General features: G+C 51.4%; 2 protein-coding genes across 2 annotated transcripts in view; both read left to right on the top strand.

Annotated features, from left to right (window-relative positions):
• Positions 1–10,247, top strand: part of VPS53 (VPS53 subunit of GARP complex) — a 65,115-nt gene extending 54,868 nt beyond the window's left edge. Inside the window, 4 exon segments of the mRNA XM_064729276.1 lie at positions 3,253–3,322; positions 5,069–5,206; positions 7,637–7,741; positions 8,083–10,247. Coding sequence (XP_064585346.1) covers positions 3,253–3,322; positions 5,069–5,206; positions 7,637–7,741; positions 8,083–8,253 — 484 coding nt within the window. The 3' untranslated portion in view covers positions 8,254–10,247.
• Positions 10,248–13,278: 3,031 nt separating this feature from the next.
• RFLNB (refilin B) lies at positions 13,279–19,743 on the top strand. The gene is made up of 3 exons (XM_064729429.1): positions 13,279–13,520; positions 14,860–14,969; positions 17,028–19,743. Exons 1-3 carry the CDS (start codon positions 13,317–13,319, stop codon positions 17,356–17,358), a joined length of 645 nt encoding a protein of 214 aa, XP_064585499.1. The 5' UTR covers positions 13,279–13,316; the 3' UTR covers positions 17,359–19,743.

Below are 19,743 nucleotides of genomic sequence, written 5' to 3' on the forward strand. Positions count from 1 at the left end.
CAAGCTCTGCATTTTAATGGAATATTCTGGCTGGGCCAATATAAATACCTGGCCTTTTGTGTGCCCCACAATGCTGAAAATCCTTTTAACAGGCCTTGTGCTTCTCCACATGTTAATGCCTGTGTCTTTGTGAGCTGCCACTTCTCAGCTCTAATGGATTGTATAAAGCGTGAGTGTTGAGTTACAGGACCACAGGGGAGAAGGCAGCTAAAGTCACTAAATTTAAACCAGCAGGATCTGAGCCACGTCTGGAGAGAAGAAAAATGGCCATCAGAAATTGCATCAATCCTTGAAGCTAATTTGTCATTTTTGCTTTGTTTTGACCGAGGTGCGAGGCTGCCGGGCAGGGTGGGGGGCTCAGCTCTCCCTGCACCTTCTGCTTTGAAACCAAACCCCACAGCAGCCAGGCTGCTCTGCTGGGATGTGTTTGGGAAGTCTGTGACCTGACCTCAGTGAGGAAGAGATTAGAGCAGAGAGACAGGAAAAACAAGCAGCTCTCCCCCGGCCGGGGCCGCGGCTCCTCCGTGAGCAGCAGCCAGGCCTGGTGGGTGCTGGGTCCTTCCAGGTGCTCCAGGGAAAAACTGAGAGGAGGAAGGTTGGGATGTGGAGGGTTCAGGGCTGAGCTCAGCCTGGGTAAGGGCTGGTCACCAGCTCAGAGGGTGGTGTAGAGCAAAACCCTGCTGGGCTGCAGTGACTCAGTGACACCAGAACCTTTGGGGGATGTCCTGCAGGAGCTCAGGCTGTCAGACAGACAGACAGACAGACTGTGGTTGCAAGTCTGTCTGTGCCTCTCTCAGCAAGGCATTGTGTTTGATGCATCATCAGTGCAGGGGATTGGGAAAACACAGCTCTGGCAGAGCCACACTCGTGTTGGATGGGAGGCTCTCAGTGCTGTGGTTTCTGTGCTTCAGGTTCCTCATCTGTCCTGCACTGCTTTATTGTTACACTGGGGACTTTTCTGCTTCTAGTGGGGGGTTTCTGGGTTCAGTTTTAGAGCTGAAGCTGTAAATGAATTCTGGCACCCAATCTGGCTGTGATTGTGCAGGGACTAAAGGCATTCAGAGCACAGAGCCCCTGAACATGCACATATTACTCACATCAGGATTGCCTGCTGCACTCTGAGCACACCAGGCACTGAGTCCAGCCTAGGCAAGAGGCACTTTCTGTTAAGTGCAACTGCTCTTGATGGTCTCTGCTAGTCCAGGAAAAAAATAAAAACCAAAGGGGAAAAAAAAATTCCAGAGCAGCCCTTGGCTCTGACAGTTTGTCTTGTCTGTCCTGCTGGAGTGGGGAAGCTGTTTCCAATAAGGCAGCGTGAAATAAGAGGCATGTGGGGATGGAAGGTCACTTTCCCCCTCTGCACTGATGGTGGGTGGCCATCAGAGGGGCCTGGGAATTGTTTCATGCAGGACAGAATGCTGTCTATGGGAGATGGTGTGGTTATATAGAAAAGGAGATTAAAACCAACAGGGGAGGGGGTCCCTGGGCTGCCAGTGTGCCGCCCTGCAGCAGAAAAGGCTCACCCTGTTTTCCATACACAGCATGAGCTTTAGCTCCATGCCTGACCTTGCAGACGGAGGGACACTTGGATTTACCTGCACTATCAAAGGCACAATTAATTTCTTGTACTGTTCTGCCAGCAGTGTGAGCTGCTGCATCCAGAGCTGCTGCCAATTTATCATTTTCTAGGATCACCTCAGCTCCAGCTGTGCTCATCACTCCCTAATTGCCCTCTGGGAATTAGTTATAGCCCTGAAAAATGGACTTTTAAACCAGATAGGTTAAATCTCCACTGTAATGCTTTTGTGCAGGAGGAGTCAGGGCTGCTTTTCCTCCTCCTCTTTCTGTTGTGTTGCCAAGGTTGTTTCTCTGGTGGCCAAATTCAAAACTACTCAGGGCAGCCCAGTAGCTGCTTCTCAACAGTAGCTTGAAATTGTTCTCCTTGACACCTCTCCAGGAGAAAATGATTCACTGAGAGAGGTAGGGACTGTGTCTGAGGGAAGGAATCTTTGCTTTTGAGGGCTCTCCTGAGCCATTCCTTTGGGTTTGCTCAGCAGCTTGGCTTGCTCCGAGCCTGAGCTGCACTTTTGTCACTTTTCCATGAGAAAGGATGAGAAATGAATGTCCTGCCTTGGAAAACAGGTGGCAGGACAAACAAGCTGCTGTTGTGCTCCTTGCTTTGTGGGGAGGGAACAAAAAGCTTAGCAGATGCAAGGAGGAAACCACGCTGAATTTAGATCATCATCATCATCATGGACAGCCCCAGTCCAGAGCACAGCCCCTGACTGAGTCAGGACAGAGCCATAAAAACCCAGGAGCTGCCACCAGGTCATGGGCAAGTCCTGGAAATGTGAGCCCTGCAGGCACTCAGCCAGAGGAGGACATGGGGAAGGAGCAGAGTACATTAAAAACAAGGCAGTGAGAGGAAGACTTGGTCAAGTGTTGGGCCCTGACAGAATTTGTGGCTCCTGAGCTTTCCTGGTGCTGCTCTTTGCTGGAGCAGGGGCAGGAGCTCGTCCTGCAGGTGCCCAACCAGTGCTTTTGCAATGAAACTGCTTCAAAGCCTCAGATCAAGAGGCAAAAACCAGCTGAACCCAAAGCTGATGCTCTGAAGTGGTGAATATTGGGCTTCCATCCTCACCAAGCTCTCTCTCTGGCTGGGCACTCATTTTTCTGAGTCTGAAACCCATGACAGTAAAATATGGTAATGGTGTTTTCCTTTTCACAAAACTTTTTCTTGTCTTGATTGTGTTGGCCAGGAGCTTTCTGGAAAGGTGCCCCAATGTGAGTGTCCAGGGCCCAGCCTTGGCTGGACCTCAAGTTCAGTGTGTAATATGCATGTTATGGAATTACTTGTGTGCAGGAAAATGTAGGTTCTGGATACAGTCAAGATACATCCACTCATGAGCAGTGAGGCTAATCCTGATAAATAAAATTGTTTGTTTGCTGACCTTTTACTGCAATACTTCATATTTAGTTTATAGCAATTTATTTACCTCTAGAGTGAGTGTGTGCAGCTTCTCAATAAACTTTGAGATCAGGAGGGATGAAAGCAAAAGAACTGTGCCTAAGGGTTGGGATTTTTTTTTTATTTAGTATATTTAACATGTCTGGAATCACTTTGGGATGCTGGCACTGGGAGTGTCTTTGTGGAAGCCATCCTGGTTTGGTTCTGCATGCTTTGTCACCACACAAGACTGTCTGACTGCAAATATTCTTATGTAATTGTATCATTTTGTACCTCTCCTGCAGCTCCTTCATTCCCAAGTTCATTAACCATCTCTTCAAGTGCAAACCTATCAGCATGGTGGGTGCAGAACAGGTAAGAAGCAATAGGTGCATTGGCCGTCATATTTGATGGATTTTGGGTTCAAGAAATTGAGGCATCTCCCACTCTGCCATGGGCTGGACCCTGCTGCTCTGTGAGGATGGGATTTGGGAGAGGCAGGATTTCATCTGTCCCCTGCATATAGAGATTATTACTCCTGTGGGCTCATAAAAAAAAGAAAAAGCAAAAAAAGCAGAATCATCCCTAATGGGACTGCTGTGAACTTCAAATGGGTTCCTTCAAAGCTGCTTGGGTTTTAGGCATCAAAGATGGTTCTGAGCAGTGTCTGCAAAAGGAAACAGGAGCTTTACATCAAAACCTTAATGGAAAGCAAATGAGTGAAGCTCAGTGCCTGTTTGTCTTGTGTGATGAGCAATAACCTGAGAGTGATTAAAGGGAGTCTTTTTAAAATAAGCTTCTCAAGTGATTAACCAGCAGTGGGCTTGTGTCTAATGTTAAAAGCTTTCAATATTCCTGTATGGGAATCACAGGCCCAATTTGCTGCTTTAAAGCAGGCTGGGAAGGTTTTTATTAGGCTGATTCCCAGTGAATCCATGCCATTGGAAGTGGGACACACATCCCTGGGGTTAAGGGTACAGAGGGCTCAGGAGCTGATCTATCTCTGCAGCAATTCCCTTAAAATCTTTTGAACCCCCCTGGTCACCCAGCAGCATCTTTCCATGCCACCATCTCCTCCCTGGTGCCAGTGTGGCTGGGGAATGCATTTTCCTGGCCTTTCTGGTTCCACACACAGCTTTTCCTGCTGTTTGCTGATAATTACAGTTGGAATATGAATGCTGGGGTGATATTTGTGGAGGTATTCAGTGTAGGGAACAGGACCTGTGGGGTTTTGCTTTCTGTGTTTTCCTCTCTGACTTAACAACTCTGCACCCCAGCAAGCTTTGGCAGTGAGTTAGCAATGCCAGGGGCCTGGGATGGAAAATGGGCTGAGGGGACAGAGTCTGCAGGAGCTGCTCTTTCCTCTGCTTTGATTTCAGATTTCTGTTCTTCACTGGTCTTGTCTCCTCAGACATACTTTGTGCAATCAGAGGAGTGTGGTATTCAGGATAATTTTGCTCTAAGGAGCCCTGACCCACAGCATTTTATCATGAGACAGTGCTGTCTGTCTGGGCTCAATTTCATGGCTGCTGCTTATTTATTTGCTGGGGTAATAACAAACAACATCCAGTCTGTGGGCAGTTCTCAGTGTTGCTGAATTGTGTGACAGATTTTAAGGAAAGAAACCCCAATCAACGGGTTGGGTGAATGCAGAAAACCTGACTGTGTGTGTGGCTGGTGTTAGTTCATTTGACCTCAGTATCAAACCATGGTGCAGCTCCAGGTAACCAAGATTATTTCCCTTCATACTTTTTTGGGGGGAAGGACTGGACATCTGTGCCTGATGTGCCAGATGTTGGGCTGCCATAAGTCATTTCCAGCCAGCAGAGCAGTGCTGTGTTAAAATCAACCACCATGCTGATCTGTAGCCATGGGGGTGATCCTCTCTCCTGGAAGTGTCACTACATGGCTCAGTCCCTCCTGTTGTGCAGCCAAATTACCAGGACTTCTTCCAGTGTGGGAAGTGTTAAACTTTGAAGGATGTTAAACTTTTGGGGATGTTAAACTTTGAAGGATGTTAAACTTTTTAGGATGTTAAACTTTGAAGGATGTTGGGTTACACAGCTGATGGATTTTGGTGTAGAAGGAGCCTGAGTAACAGAGTGTGGTTAACCCTTGCAGCTGCTGCTGGACACTCACTCTCTGAAGATGGTTCTCCTGGATCTGCCCTCCATTGGGTCCCAAGTGGTGAGGAAGGCTCCTGCCAGCTACACAAAGATAGTGGTGAAAGGCATGACTCGGGCTGAAATGATCCTGAAGGTAACTCAAGCCTGTTGGTACCCTGCCAGCCAGACTGCTGGCCTGGGAATCACAGCAGTGAATTCCAGGGGGCCCTTCCTCTGAATGCAGCAATCTGCAATTGCACATGAGCTTTGTGAGCCTGCCTGGGGGCTCTGCCAGCTGCTCTGCAGACCTGGCTCACTCCCCTTGGGTTTGCCCCCACTCTCTCCTAATACCACCAAGGAGTTTTCACCCTCACTTTTCAAGGCAACCAAAGGCTCAGGTTTGGAGAGTTGGGGCAGCAGGTTTTCCCTCAGGAGCTTGTGGAAATCGGAGTTTGCATCCCTGAGGGTCTGCTGTGGTTCAGGTTACTCCAGGCTTTGTGCAGACTCCTCACTCAGGGGAGCCAAGCTGTGCTTGAGTCACCTGTTTACTGTCTAGTGCAACAGCCAGTGCAAACATGTCTGGCTTACTGTACTCACCAGAGCCCTTTTTCATTTTCCAGACCTGGTGCCTGGAAAATGACCCAAAAGCAGAGTGTTGTCTTCATGAAAAGCAGCAAGCAAAGCAATCTGCCCTTCCCAGTTTGAAGCCAGGTTGGATCCCAGGAGGAGCAGTGGCAGCTGCACAGTTGTGCCCTGCTGGGTGCTGGGATTGTCCCCTGCTGGCCAGCAATGCTGGAGGGCATTCCTGGGAGGGAATCAGTGGGACCTGGGGTCAGGCAGGACGGGCAGCTGCCAGCCAGAGCCTCCTGTGAGCACAGCCAGGGCCAGGGGGGTGAGGAGCCTGAGCTGTCCCTGCTCAGCTGCTGCTCAGGGTGGCTCTGCTCCCATCCCAGGGCAATGTCACAGCTCAGTGTGTGCTCTGGATTCAGACATCAGCCCTCCAGCTCCCTGCTTTTGGACTGGGGTGACTGAAATGTTAATGAATTGTAGTCTAAATTTTCCTAGAAATGACCTGAATAAAAATGTTCCTGCTTTGTGCTAACGGGAGCAGGGAAGATTGGTGCCTGTTGTGTGCAGAGCAGGTCTTTCCTTGGAGCTTGTGTGTGAATCACAAGAGTAATGGAGTTAATTTGTGTACCCTTAGCACCACATTGGAGAGGAAGGCAGCACATGGAGAGCTGCAGGTCCCCAGGCTGTGCAGCAGCAGTGGCACTGCTGTGTCACACAGCCCATGCTGTGTGCAGAACTGCAGATCAAACAGCCACAGGCTGACAGCACTGGGAGCTGCAGTCTGTGTTCCCAGGCTTGTTCTGGGGCAGGTAATTCAGGAAGACAAACTTTGGGCCCATGGGCAGCACAAACAAGTCCATTGAGCTGAGCCCCACAGATGGGAGTGGGGAGGAGGGCCCTGGGCCATGCACACCCTGCTGAGCTCTTCCCCTTCTCCTCTGGCCACGCTCTCTGAGGCTCCAGCTTTTCATCTTGGCACAGGATTTTTACAAGGGCTGTAAATTAAGGATTTATAAGTGTATACATGGCTATGATGTTTCAGTGGTCTGAAGTGCAGGGAAAGAAAGAAATGTCTTGGTGACAGAATGCAGTGTGGGGTGAGCTGGGTCAGTGCAAACATATGGAAATGGTTTTGGAGACAGGGAATGGTCTGGTGCTGTTTCTGCCCATTTACACACACTCAGACAAACACAGACACACTCTTCCCCAGAAAGAAGGTTTGGCTGCCCAGCATTATCAAAAGATGTGTTCTCTGTGGAGTTTGCTGCTTATGTAAGAAAAGCCCATCAGTGAGGGATCATCTTACCAGCTTTGATGCTATTTTGATTTTTTTCCCTGTTTTTTATGATTGCTCCTGGGCAGATGTTGGTGGGGGTTCCCATCCTTCATCCCTCCCCTCCAGAGGGGTGTCCAAGAGGAGCTGCAGCCCAAGGACAGAGTGGCTGTGTGTGGCCATGTCAGGAGAGCTGCAGAGCAGAGAGCTCTGGCCCCCGCTGTCCTGGGCACTGAGGGGGTGACCAGAGTGTTGTCACATTCCCCTGTGACACGCTGTGTGTCCTGGAGGGAGCAGGAGGGACACACAGCCAAGCTGAGGGTCTGGACTGTGTCCAGGCTGCCTGATCTCCTGGGACTTTGTGAGTGCCACCACCACTGCCAGCACTGTCCCCTGAGCAGCTCCCCAGCTTGTCTTCCCCCTGCAGCTTGATAAAATCTTGAGCTTTAACAATGCCCCAGTGCCTGCCAGCCCACAGGCCACAGACAAGTCCTGCTGCCCTTTGAAACAGGATGCAGAGCCCATGAGCAGCACTGCTGTGCTGAAAGAGACCCAACTTCCTCCCTGTCCTTTCTCTGCTTCTCTTCACTCACCTTTACCCCTCTCATATCCAGCCTCTTTCTTGTTCCTTAAACATTTTATTTTAGGAGCCAGCCCTGCTGTCACTCCTGTGCCAAAGCTGACTGAGCACTGCCTTTAATTCCTGTTATTTGTCTGATCTCTTTTTCCTTGTCTTGGCAGGTGGTGATGGCTCCACACGAGCCCCCAGTTGTGTTTGTGGACAATTACATCAAGCTCCTTGCTGACTGCAGCACTGACACATTCCAGAAAATCCTCGACATGAAGGTGAGAGGATGGGAATCTGCTCATCCTCTAGTGCTGCTTGGGGATTGCTGGGGACTTTAATTCAGTGTGAATTCTGAGGGGCTTGGGGGGTGAGAGAAGCACTGTAAGTTTATCTTTTCTTTGAAAGTAGAGTTGCTGCTGGAGAAAAGGTTTTGAGTTTGTTTCACATTTTGATACCTGCTCTGCTCGGGGTTGTTCAGGGGGTGGTCTTTGAGGTGGAGTTGAAAGGCAGTTCTTGAGGTGGAGGTTTGAAATGGGCGTCTTGGTGGGTGAGTCTTTGAGTGGAGTTGAATGGCTCGCTGCAGCTGGCAGGTCAGTGAGTGCTGTCCTTTGCTCCCCAGGGCCTGAAGAGGAGCGAGCAGAGCAGCATGCTGGACCTGTTCCGCCTGCGCCTCCCCTCTCCTCCCCCCGGCGGCGACGGCTCCGGCTCGCTCTCGCTGAGCGCTCCCACGCCCGAGCAGGAATCCTCCCGCATCCGCAAACTGGAGAAGCTCATCAAGAAGAGACTCTGAGGGAGCACTGGGAGCTCCCTGCCCCGGGGCTGCTGAGCTGGGCAGGCTGTGATTTACACCCTGTGCTGTCCCTCCCAGCCCCGTGATCTCTCAGCCATCGGCGCTTTCAGACCGAGGAGGAATCTGAGCAAGGTGTTGCCCTCAGCTTAGCAGGAGTGAAACCCAGGGCATTGCCAGGTCCATGTGGTGGAGAAAATAGAGGCACCTGGAAGGCAGCAGTACAGAAAGCATTCAGGTGGATTCAGAGGCTGTCTGGCTGTGATACACTTGGTGTCACAGCTTTTACCCTGGCTGAGCTCCTGCTGCAGCACTGAGGGTTTTGCCTCAGTTCTCACTCCCTGCTGCAGAGCTGTTCCTCTGATTCATTATTTATTCTGGGGTGGGGGGAACCAACCCCATCACCACCATGAAAACCCCAACCCTTTATCAGCTGGGATCCAGGCACCTGCAGCTCCACTGGATCAATGAGATGCTCAGGAGGGAACCCCAGGGCAGATTTCTCCCCTGCTCCCAGGACAGGCATGCACAAAGCACCATGAAACAAAAAGGCAAATCCTTGGCACCTCTGCTGGCCTGCAGGGAGAGGTGCTGGAAATGCTGGCTCTGTCAGGGAGCCAGGGTCACTTGGTGCCACAGGAGGCTTTCAGCAGCCTCAGGCTTCAAGGCCCTCCTCCTCCTCCTGTTCCTCTGAGCCTCAGCTTGCAGCAGTGCAGAGGGGAGGAGAAGCAGCAGTGGAATATTTTGGATAACCCAGCCCCTCTTCCCATGGGCCAGCTCCTGGCCCCCAGGCACAGAGCCAGCGTGGAGCAGGGCTGGGATCAGTGGATGCTTCTCCAAGGAGTCTCCATGCACTGAGGCCTCACCTTTTTATTAGCACTGCTGGATTTCTTCCCAAACTCCTCTGTGCCCTTTCTGGGAGACTTTGAAGGCGTATCCCCAACCATGAGTGCATCCCACTGGGTGTAGGGCAGATCAGCCAGTCGTGCCTGTGTTATTTAACTCAAGCTTCACTTGCATGTGCAGCAAAGGGAAATCCTTTACCAGTGTGGCAGGTGAGGAACAACCACACTGTCAGATGCCTTCCTGGGAGGGTTGTGCTCCCCACCAGGGCAAGTTTGGGCCTTAGGACTGTATTTATTTAGGGGCTGTACTCACAGGGATTGTAAAAATCACTGCTGCACATCAGGGAGGGCAGATCAGGCTCCAGGAACATGAGTTCCATCCACCCAGAGCTTCACTGGGATGGGAAGGAAAGAGCAGCAATGACAACACCTGTGGGAAGGGACAGCAGTTTCTCATCACTCCAGTTTTAGAAATCTGCTGTTGCCTCCTGATTCCCTGTTAGGTGACAGAGGAAGGAATGGTTGAAAGCACATTGGGATTCTGAGCAGCCATTCCCCAAGGACAGATTATCTCAAGGTGCATGTGCAGGATGGCTCACGAGATGCCACACTGCAGAGCTGGAGAGGAGGGAACATGGATTTGCAGAGATTCATTATTCCCATGAGGGGATGAATAATTTATTTTAGATGAATTTTTCTTTGCTTTGTCTAAGGCTAAGTCTCTCACTAAATTATGAATAGCTGAAGACGATGTTGAAGTTATCATAGTGTGTCTTACCCAAAGGCTTCCCCCATTTCATTCTCTGCATTTCATTCTGTAGATAAGAGGAAATAAAATGAGAAATGAATTTTTAGTTTCAGCCTTTGAAGAACGCTACAGGGCTGAGTGTTTGGAGTTCCATTTTCAGAGAACAAATCCACAGTTTCCTACTTCTGGTGTAAGAGTTTTGTGCCCCTGGCTATTGGGTGTTTATTAGATTTGGCAGGTCTCTATTTGTGCATTAGCTCTTTGGAGTTTACAGCTTTGGGGAATAAAGGATGATTACGTGTTTTCTGTACAAAATGCCACTTTTTATGGTTTTAGACTGGGGTGTAATCCTGGCTGTACGTGGGGTGTGACACTAACGTGAATTAAATGGTAACTGATGCTCATTGCTGGGTGTTTCTGTACGGCTGCAAATCCCAGTGGCCGGGATGGACCTCACCCAAACTGTGCTGGACCCAGCACTCCCTGCTGTCCATCTGCTCCTGCAGCTCCTCTCTGCCTTTTCCACATCCCCATCCACAGCAGCTCCCTGCCCCGCCTGGGTGGCTCAACGCTCCCGACCTTGCGCCCCTAAATAATCACATCAGTTCTGCTGTCTGCCACTGCGGGAGCGATTTCTGGGAGATCCGAATTTTTCCTTTGCGATTAATTAAGGGGTAGTGCCTTTTTCCACGCTCTGCATGACGCTGGAGCAGCTCCTTTCACTCAGAGCATTAATGACTCATTTGCTTTTCTCCTGGCCGTCCTGCCCCCTCCGCCCTTGGGCAGGAGCAGCGCCGGGCGCTGGGTGTTCCTCTCTTCCCCCGGGTTTACAGCCAGGACTCTCAGCATCCCAGTGACGATGGCCAAGCCTCCACGAGCCTTTGCTTGGCTCCACGAGGGCGGTGGCAGCAGGGCTGTAAAAGCTGATGAAACCTCGGCAGCTTCAGCCACGTGCTGTCAGCGCTCGTCTCTGCCATCCATGCTGGGTGAGCACAGCTTCTCTGTGGCACAGCCTGGCACTTCCCATCCTTTGGAAATAACTTTTCAAAGTTGTTATTACTATAATTTCCAAAGTTTTATCATTTTCAGATATCACAGGATGCTTTAGGTTTGCCTCTCCCAGCAATGGGGCTGTCGCGTGGCATTGCCTGTGGTTCCATTGCTGATTAAGCCGAGCACGCCCAGCCTCGTGGAAAGTCCTTTATGGAAGGAGGATCTTGATAAGAGACTTTTATCTGCCCCATCCTGCCTGTGTGTGGGCAGTTAAAGAGTAAATAATGTGGACAAACAGGCAGGGGAAAAGATTTCCAATGGCATCAGGGATGGCATGGGTTGGTACAGTTTGAGACTTAAAACCAGTCAGACTTTCCGAGGGGGCAGAGTACACGTCCTGAAAAAGCTGAGCCCCTGTACACAGTGACTCAACAGTATTTGAGTTATTGAACAGTTAAAATTCTGCTTAAATGCTTCCTTTTCATCCTAGCAGGCAGAATTGCAGGTCTGGATGCTGCAGGAGACCCTCGGGTGGGCTGCAAAGCACAGGAATGAGAACCTGGAAGGGCAGAAAAAGTTACCCTTTGTGTCAAGCCATACCAGAATGGGAGGTTTTTTTTGCTGGTAAATAAGGAGCAGAAAGGTTTCCATGAGTTCTGCCTATCCCAGGCACTGAGATCTCTCTGTCTTGGACCCTGGTCCCCATGGGAGTGGCTGTGGGAGCACCCACAGCTCTCAGAGGTGACTGCTGGGATGTGCCACAAGTTTCCCCCTCCTGAACTGCACTGAGTGGGTTGTTGGCAGCGTGGGTTTCCACCCAGGAGCTGCACAGCAGCTCTGAAATGATGATTGTGTTCATCTGGAAACTGCTCCAGTGCCTTCCAAGGCATCTGATTTCATAAAGGGCTTTTATGGGAGATTTTGGAGCGAGGACTGATCAGTTTTCCTATTGCTTGCAGAGACCAGCATCTCTTTTTTTTGGGGGGGGGGGGGGGAATACACTTAAATTAGAAAGAAGAAAACACCTGTCCAGCACATTTGCTCAGACCCCAAAGATTTCAGTCAAAATTCTTAATGTTCCTTTTCTTTCCATCTGCATTTTTCAGCAAACAGCCTCATAGTATTTCTTCAAAGGAATGTAAATTCCTTGAGGAAGTCTCCGGAGTTCCCAGCACTGCATAGCTGCAAACCACAGACGCCTACGGCTGAAAGTTCTGCTCTGCTTTTAATTTTGGGGCAGGGAAGGAATTTTTTTCAGAGGTTTGGGTTCACTTGTGCTGGGCCCATCAGCCCAGACTGCTGCTTTCTGTGCAGGGGAGTGTTGACTTTGGCCGGCTGCAGGGTTGCTTTCCCTCCACAAGAGTATTCCCCCACCAAATCTGATGACATGGCGCAATTATTTCATTAGGATTTTCCAAAAAAGGTTCCCTCGCTCTCCTGTAGTGCTAGAATGACCGTTTCCTTCTGTTCTCTTGTTTCAGCTTCGGCAGCTTTGCCTGAAAAATGCAATTAAGGGCAGCAGCGCTGCTGCCTTAACCCGAATGCTTGGGAATGGGGAGGGAGAAGGAGCAGCCTCGAGGGCAAACTTGGGGGGCTTAACCAGCTGCCAAAATCCCTGTTCTTGGGGAAAGCACCACTGGAGGTGGGGGCAGCCCAGCAGGATCTGGCAGCTCTTTCAGTGCTCCCCAGAATCCGTGCTGGCAGCACATTGGGATGGTGCACTGTGGGTTGGAGCAGGATGTGTGGAGGGAAGTTTCCATCGGGCACGGTTCCGCAGAATCCCAGAATCGTTTAGGTTGGAAAAGAGCTCCGGGATCATCGAGTCCAACCCGGGAGCCATCCCCACCTTGTAGCCCCACCAGAGCACTGAGGCCGGCCTGTCCTTACCCAGGGACGGTGACTCTGCCACCGCCACCTTCCAATGGCAAATTCCGAGCGACGGGACAGGAGTGGGATCAGCAGGAGGGCAGGGACTGCGGGAAAACGGCGAGCACCGGCAGGACGGGGACAACCCGGGGAACGGGGACACCGGTGGGATAAAGGGACATGGATGGGACATAGGGAGACGGGTGGGACAGGGGGACACGGGTGGGGTACAGAGACACGGGCGGGACACAGGGACACCAGTGGGATATAGAGACACGGGTGGGACATAGGGACGCGGGTGGGATACAGGGACACCAGTGGGACACGGCTGGGACACAGAGACACGGGTAGGACACGGGGATACGGGTGGGGTACAGAGACACGGATGGGACATGGGTTAAACACAGGGACACGGGTGGGGTACGGAGACACGGGTGGGACACGGACACACGGGTGGGACCCAGGGACACCGGTGGGACCCGGGCCCGCCCCGCCCCCGTGTGGCCCCTCCCCGGGCCGCCCCGCCCCGCCCGCCGCCGCCGCCCGGGCGCAGGCGGCGCAGGGAGCGCAGCGCGGGCAGGGGCCGGGCCGGGGCAGGCGGCGGCGGCTCGGCCATGGTGGGGCGGCTCAGCCTGCGGGAGGTGCCCGACCTCCCGGACATGAGGAAGCGGGGCGACTCCGGCCTCGACAGCCCCGACTCCGGGCTGCCGCCCAGCCCCGGCCCGGCCCCGCCGCCCTGGCTGCTCTCCTCGGGCAGCCCCGACCGCGCCGCCGCCAACGGGCTCCCGGAGCCCGAGCCGCCCGCGCCCTCCGCCGCGGTGAGTACCGGCCCCTCCCCGCTCTGCCCGCACCCTCCGGAGCCCCCGGGACCGGCAGCCCCGCTCCCCGGTGCCCCCGGTGCCGCCGCGGCAGGTGCGGGGTCCCGGCGGAGCCGCTGCCCTCCGGAGCTCCCCGCGCTGCTCCGCGCATCCCGCGGGGAAAGGAGGGAGGAACCGGGTCTGGCCGCCCTGGGATGGGCTGGAAGAACCGCCCGCTGTTTTTCTCCGTTTTAACCGAGCCCTCCGGCCGCTGTCGTGTCCCGGAATAGGTTTGCACCGGGAGGGAAGGGTCCCGCCGGGAAGCGGGGTGGCCGGGGCTTTTCACAAAGCTCTGGCTGCAAGGGAAGCTCCTGTCCCTCCTGGCATCGCAGCACGTCTTTGGAAATCCCTGTGGAAAGTGAGCTCCCGTTATTCCCGAGTGACCCGGAGCAGTAACTTTATCGTGCATAAAGTGCGGTTTCAGTTAATTTGGTTTTTCACCAAATAGTTTTTGGATGTGGAGCTGCTGGTGCAAATACTTTGGAAACTGCAGATTTAGAGGGAAAATCCGTTTTCTACAGGGTTGCTGCTGTGGAATTGGAAAAAGCCATAGGAGGGAAAGATGCTCACAGCCCCCCAGCCCCTCGATAGCGAACACACGTGCAGAGGTGGCTCCAGAAGCACACACGGGTTGGGTTCCATCTTCCAGGGCTGCTTTGGTTTCCTCGGGCTGTGGGATTCAGTGTCAGCTCGTGGTGCTGGGTGTCAGAGCAGCACAGGGACAGGCAGTGAATCACCCACCCCTCGGCGGGAATGAGTTAATCCTTCCCGACGCTTGGTGTGTGAATTAGGTTGGATTTAATGCCTTCAAACGGGGGCCAGGGCGTAGCTGTGGAGCAGGGAGGCGGCTCATGGTGAGGTGCCCTGTGGTAATTTCCTCTGTGGTCTGTCCGTGGGGGTATGGGGTGAATTCAGCCAGGAGGGAACCCTCAGACACCAAAAAATGTTGGTTATAACTTGATTGTGTGTTCATGTAGGGAACAGACCACACTGCACAGAGGGGTTGCAGTCCTCTCTCATTTCCCAGAGTGGCTCCTCTGCATTAAGCTGCTGAAGTAGGGACCTTGTCTTCAAAAAATGCTCCTGGCCACCTCTAGGATGCTTTAGATCAGTGTGGAGTCAGGCCTAAGGGATGCACCTGTAGCACATCTTGGTGCAGCAGATCCTCCTGCACGTAAATGTGAACCTCAACATCTCCCTACCAAGGGATAAATAAATCTGTTTTCCTGAGAATGTGCTGCACTGTAACATAAATGTGCCACAGTATGGTAACATAAACCATTTTGCATTTCTTTTGCAGAGTTCCGTGTTCTCCCCCAGCCCCATTCTCTCCAGCTGCCCTCCAAGATTGTGTCCTTTATCCTTTGGTGAAGGAGTTGAGTTTGACCCTTTACCAGCCAAGGAAATAAGGTAAATATTGTCTTACAGTCATCTCCTTTGGAGGGAGTTAGAGGAGTTAGCCTGTAAAGGAGCAGTTAGGCCTTATCAGTGCCTGTGAGTCAAGTTAATTTATTTGCAGAGCCATTGTTCACTGCAGCTGTACATTCCTGGACCTGGACATTTGTACAGGCTAAAGGAGTGTTCAGCCTCTTTTAATCCCACCCATATGGTTGTTTGGTTGGTTATTTTTCCAGGAAGACTTTCTTACATTTTATTCTCCTGCTTTTCCTTCCTTGCACTGCTCCAAAACGTTGCCCTTGAGCTGATTAACCAGGAGGCAATCATGAGGGAAGACCTTCAAAGATCTTTCTAGGGCTGTTTCATTAAGGGAAAGAAATGTTGCTCTTTCAACCTCCTGGTTTTATAATAAGCACTTTCTATCTTAACAGCTGGGGCTGGTTGTGTGAACTGAAAGAAATGTTAACATTCAGAGGAGTGCATAATTCTTTTTTTTTTTTTTTTTTAATGCACTGCATCACTTCACAGCCTGTGAATTATTCCTTTGAACACCATGATTTGCAGTAATGAGAAAAGAAGGCTCCCAGTTGATGACTGTGCAATTAGAGGGAGGCTGATAAAATCAAATGGAAGCCTAATGCAGGGGAGGGTAGGGAGAATTATGTCCTGGTGTGGGGAAGGAGCTGTGCTGTGGCTGGAATTGGAGGCAGTTAACTCCTTCATTAGTGGAAAAGCCAACTGAGTTGTCTCAGTGTGAAGGAGATTAAAACTTTCTTTTGCAACCCAGGCTCAGAGGGTTTGGGTGTGCAAGCTGGAGTGTTTTCCTGCCAGCTGAACCTTGAGGAGTTTGTCTTCAGAGAGTGCCCCGTGCCAGGGGTGATAGCAGAGCACTCCTGGGTGATTCCTGGCAGAGAAAAGCTGAGGAGATAACGTGTGCTTCCCAGCCCAGAGGAGTTGGGATGTTTGTGTGCCAAGCCTAAATGTGGATCAAGGCCTCCGGGTTTGGGAGTTTGCAGGAGGTTTGTGCATTCAGAGCTCAGGGCTGACAGGAAGTTTTGGTAGTGCTGGCAGCTGAGCTAGGCGGTGATAATCCTGGGAATGCTGCTAACATAAGGCTCTTTTCTCATCCTGTGAATGTGTAAGACGCCAGCAGATGGTTCTGTGTGAGGTGGGATGAGGAGCCACTCCAGTACCTGACAGCCCCTCTTGCCACAAACCCATGAGCAGAGCTCACAAATCCCCTGCAGCAACCCATCCTCAGCCCTGCTTCATCCACCTCAGATGTCCCATCAGTCATGCTGATGCCAGAGCACATTCATGCAAATATGAATCCTTGTCCTTTAAAGAATCACTGGCCTGAGACTACACAGAGTTATTTCTATGGATGAGGTCAACAATGTTTAAACGTTGTGTTTCTGTGACTGGAGCTTGTCTCCAACAGAAATGCTCTCCTAGCTACCAGCTACAATTGCACTGCTGTAGTTATTAGTAATTCTAATTATATTAATGATCTAATTAGTAATTCTAATTATATTAGAATTATTTCTTCCTCCCTGTAATTGCTTTTTGTGCCCCTCAGTTTGGGAAGGACGTTGAGATGCTTGATAGTCCAGAGGAGGCAACGAGGCTGGTGAGGGGCTTGAAACACAAACCCCGTGAGGAACAACTGAGGGGGCTGGGGGTGTTCAGCCTGGAGAAGAGGAGACTCAGAAGTGACCTTATCACTCTCTACAACTCCCTGTAAAGTGGTTGCAGTCAGGTGGGGTTGGTCTCTTTCTCCAAGCAGCAGCTGACAGAATGAAAGGATATTGTCTCAAGCTGCACCAAAGGAAATATAAGTTGGATATTAGGAAAAAGTTTTTTACAGAAAGGGTGATGAAATATTGGAATGAGGTGCCCAGGGAGGTGGTGGAGTCACCATCCCTGGATGTGTTTAAAACAAGACTGGATGTGGCACTTGGTTTAGCTGAGGTGTTGGGGCTGGGTTGAACTCGATGATCGTAAAGATCTCTTTCAACCCAATGATTTTACCTGATTATTCCAGAATAAACACAGGCTTTTCTGTCACAGGTACACCTCCTCGGTGAGGTACGACTCGGAGAAGCACTTCATCGCCGATGTGTACCTGCCCGTGGGGCTGAGCGTGGCCTCGTGCAGCCAGACCATCGTCTGCGTGCCCAACTGCTCGTGGCGCAGCTACAAGGCCGAGGTGCGCTTCGAGCCGCGCCACAGGCCCCGCCGCTTCACCAGCACCACCATCATCTACCCCAAGCACGCCAAGACTGTCTACACCACCACGCTGGACTACAACTGCCGCAAGGCCACGCGCAGGTTCCTCTCCAGCGTGGAGCTGGAGACCTCGGAGTGCCTCAGCGCCGAGTGCGGCCTGGACGGCTGCTGACCGCGGCCTGCACGGCTGCTGAGGGCGGCCGCCCCTCTCGCTCCCATCCGCCCCTCACAAACTGTGCTGACTCCACTTGCTAAAAGCAGGCACAGACCCTCTCTCTCAGCTCTTAATTCCTGCTTTTAAAGCCTCACGGCGGCCCGAGCGTGGTTTTCTGTGGGAAAGTAACTTAGCGCGAGGGGCTTGGCTCTTCGCCTCCCGAAAGCCGCGGGTTCCCTCCCCTTCCCCGCTGTAATCAGGTGAAAATAACAACGGGAAGTGATTTCCCCCAGAGGAAAAGGTGACAGGTAAGGAGGAGTGTGGGGTAGTGGTTGGTAGGTGGAGATCCATTTGGTGCTTTGGTGATGTGCAGAAAGTAAGGGCAGTTCGCTCTCTTGCAGAGGATCCGCCACATCGTGTAGTCACACATATTGCTGTCAGCCATTTCAGTTTAGATCGTGTTTTCTCCAGAAAAACCATCCCCTGGAAATTGCTGGAAAAGGCTAACAGAGAAAACCCCAGAACTCTGCTTTTAACACATACAAAAATGTTAACGTGGCATTCACATTTTGTGTGAAGGTGTAAATTGGGAAGAAGAGGAGTTCTGAGCAAAGCAGGGGACGAACTGCTTCTGCAGCTCCAGGCAGCAGAGACAGGATTGTGTGATTCCAATTCTTGGGGTAATGAGGAGCCCTTGTTCTGTGTGACACACAAGTGTTTCTGTGCCTGCAGCAGGGCTTGTAACAGAGAATACCAGGCCAGAAATTATCCCTGTGTTGTTGGATCTTGGTGATGTGGAGGTAGAAAACCACAAGTACCTTGTTTTTGCCCACACAAGCTGCATGCACTAAAGGAGCTGTAAACCAAAGCAAGATTCAGATAAAGTGCTGGACAGAGAGACCCAGAATGGCCAAGGAGGTGCTGGATTGGCTGTGAGACACTGTTGTGGTGGGGTTGGGAGGAGGTAAAAGTAGCAAGGGACAGGCAGGTTTGTGGCGCATAACAAAATCCACAGCTGTAGCTCTGCTTCCCAGCTGAGCTTGTCATGGCACAAATCCGTGTCCTGGGGATTGGGGATGTCACTGGGATGGGGCAGCCTCTGCCTGTCTGCAGGCTGCTGAAAAACCTCTCCTGAGTGTGTGATGAGTTTGGGGACCAAAGGGAATAGCTTCAGATATTATGAAAGTCTGTCTGGCTGTTACGTGCGTTTGTTTATCGTGTGCCTTGATGAAAATAAGACAGAGAGGTTTCCTTGTTTTCCCAGATTTTTTTTTCCTGTGTTGACAGAGCGTAGTGTGGAGAGCATCTGCTTTGGGGAGTGTGGGTTGTGCTGGTTTTTTGTGTGGTGTAGTCTCTCAGAAACACCTGATAGACCTGTCTGAGCTGGACACCCACGTGTTCCAAAACTCCCCCGAGGTGTGGGTGTGCAGCACCAGTCCTGGAGCAGCTTTTAAAGAGGACTTGGCAGTGCACAGCCCCAGGGGTGAGTTTTGTCAGTGGCAGCCTCGGGAGGCTGTTCTTGAGCTGTGCTTAACGTGTGTTTGTGCAAGTGTGATGGATGGTGTGGAAGTGAATCCCAGGGAACTGAAAGGAGTCAGGAGATGAAGAGTGCAGCAGGAAGGAAACCTTGAGTTTGTATGGTTTGGGGTTTTTTTATCATTGTTGTTGGGGTTTTTTTACTTATTTATTAGCTCAGCAAAGAACATCCTTCACCTTTGGTACTCGCCTCAGAGAGGCAGCTCCCAAAACAATCCCAGGATGAGAGAGGACACGGCCGGGCAGGCAGCGCTCCGGAGCTCAGAGCGTCACCCTTGAACACTTTGGTCTCAGGCTGCAAGAGTGGGGAGATGTGTCTTAAACAGATGATGCAATTGTGCCCTAAGTGTGCCCCAGGATGTGCTGGTGGTGTAACAGAAGGCCCAGCTCACCCCACAGCCCGTGGGGTTTCACACTCTGCTCGCTGGGTTGCTCCATCCATCCCTCGCTCCCCGCAGTTTGCTCCTGCTGCTGCTGCTGGGCACAGGGCTCTGGGAGAACACAGACCCTGGATTGCTCCCACAAATGCTCTCCCAAGGAATCCACTTGGAGCACATCTAAGAGGAGGTTGTTTTAAGTTGTAGCCATTAGCTGTTCCTAGTTAGAAGCGAAATAACCCACAAAATGCCCCTCATGCTCTGGTTTTAGGATAAAGCACCTGATTTTTATAAAGCAAGCAAACTTAATGTGTGCCTCTTAAGGATATTTTAATTGGTAGAGATACCTTTTAAATTATTTATGTTCCAACATTTGCAAAGCTCTGATTAGCTCTGTGCAAGTGTTCTGGTGTCTGTGATGTTTCCCACCCCCTCCTTCTGATTTTCAGTTTGTCTTTTACTTTATTGGTAATAAATGATCTGAAAACCA

Source organism: Zonotrichia leucophrys, chromosome 19 (assembly GCF_028769735.1).
Source record: "Zonotrichia leucophrys gambelii isolate GWCS_2022_RI chromosome 19, RI_Zleu_2.0, whole genome shotgun sequence".
NCBI classification, from domain to species: domain Eukaryota; kingdom Metazoa; phylum Chordata; class Aves; order Passeriformes; family Passerellidae; genus Zonotrichia; species Zonotrichia leucophrys.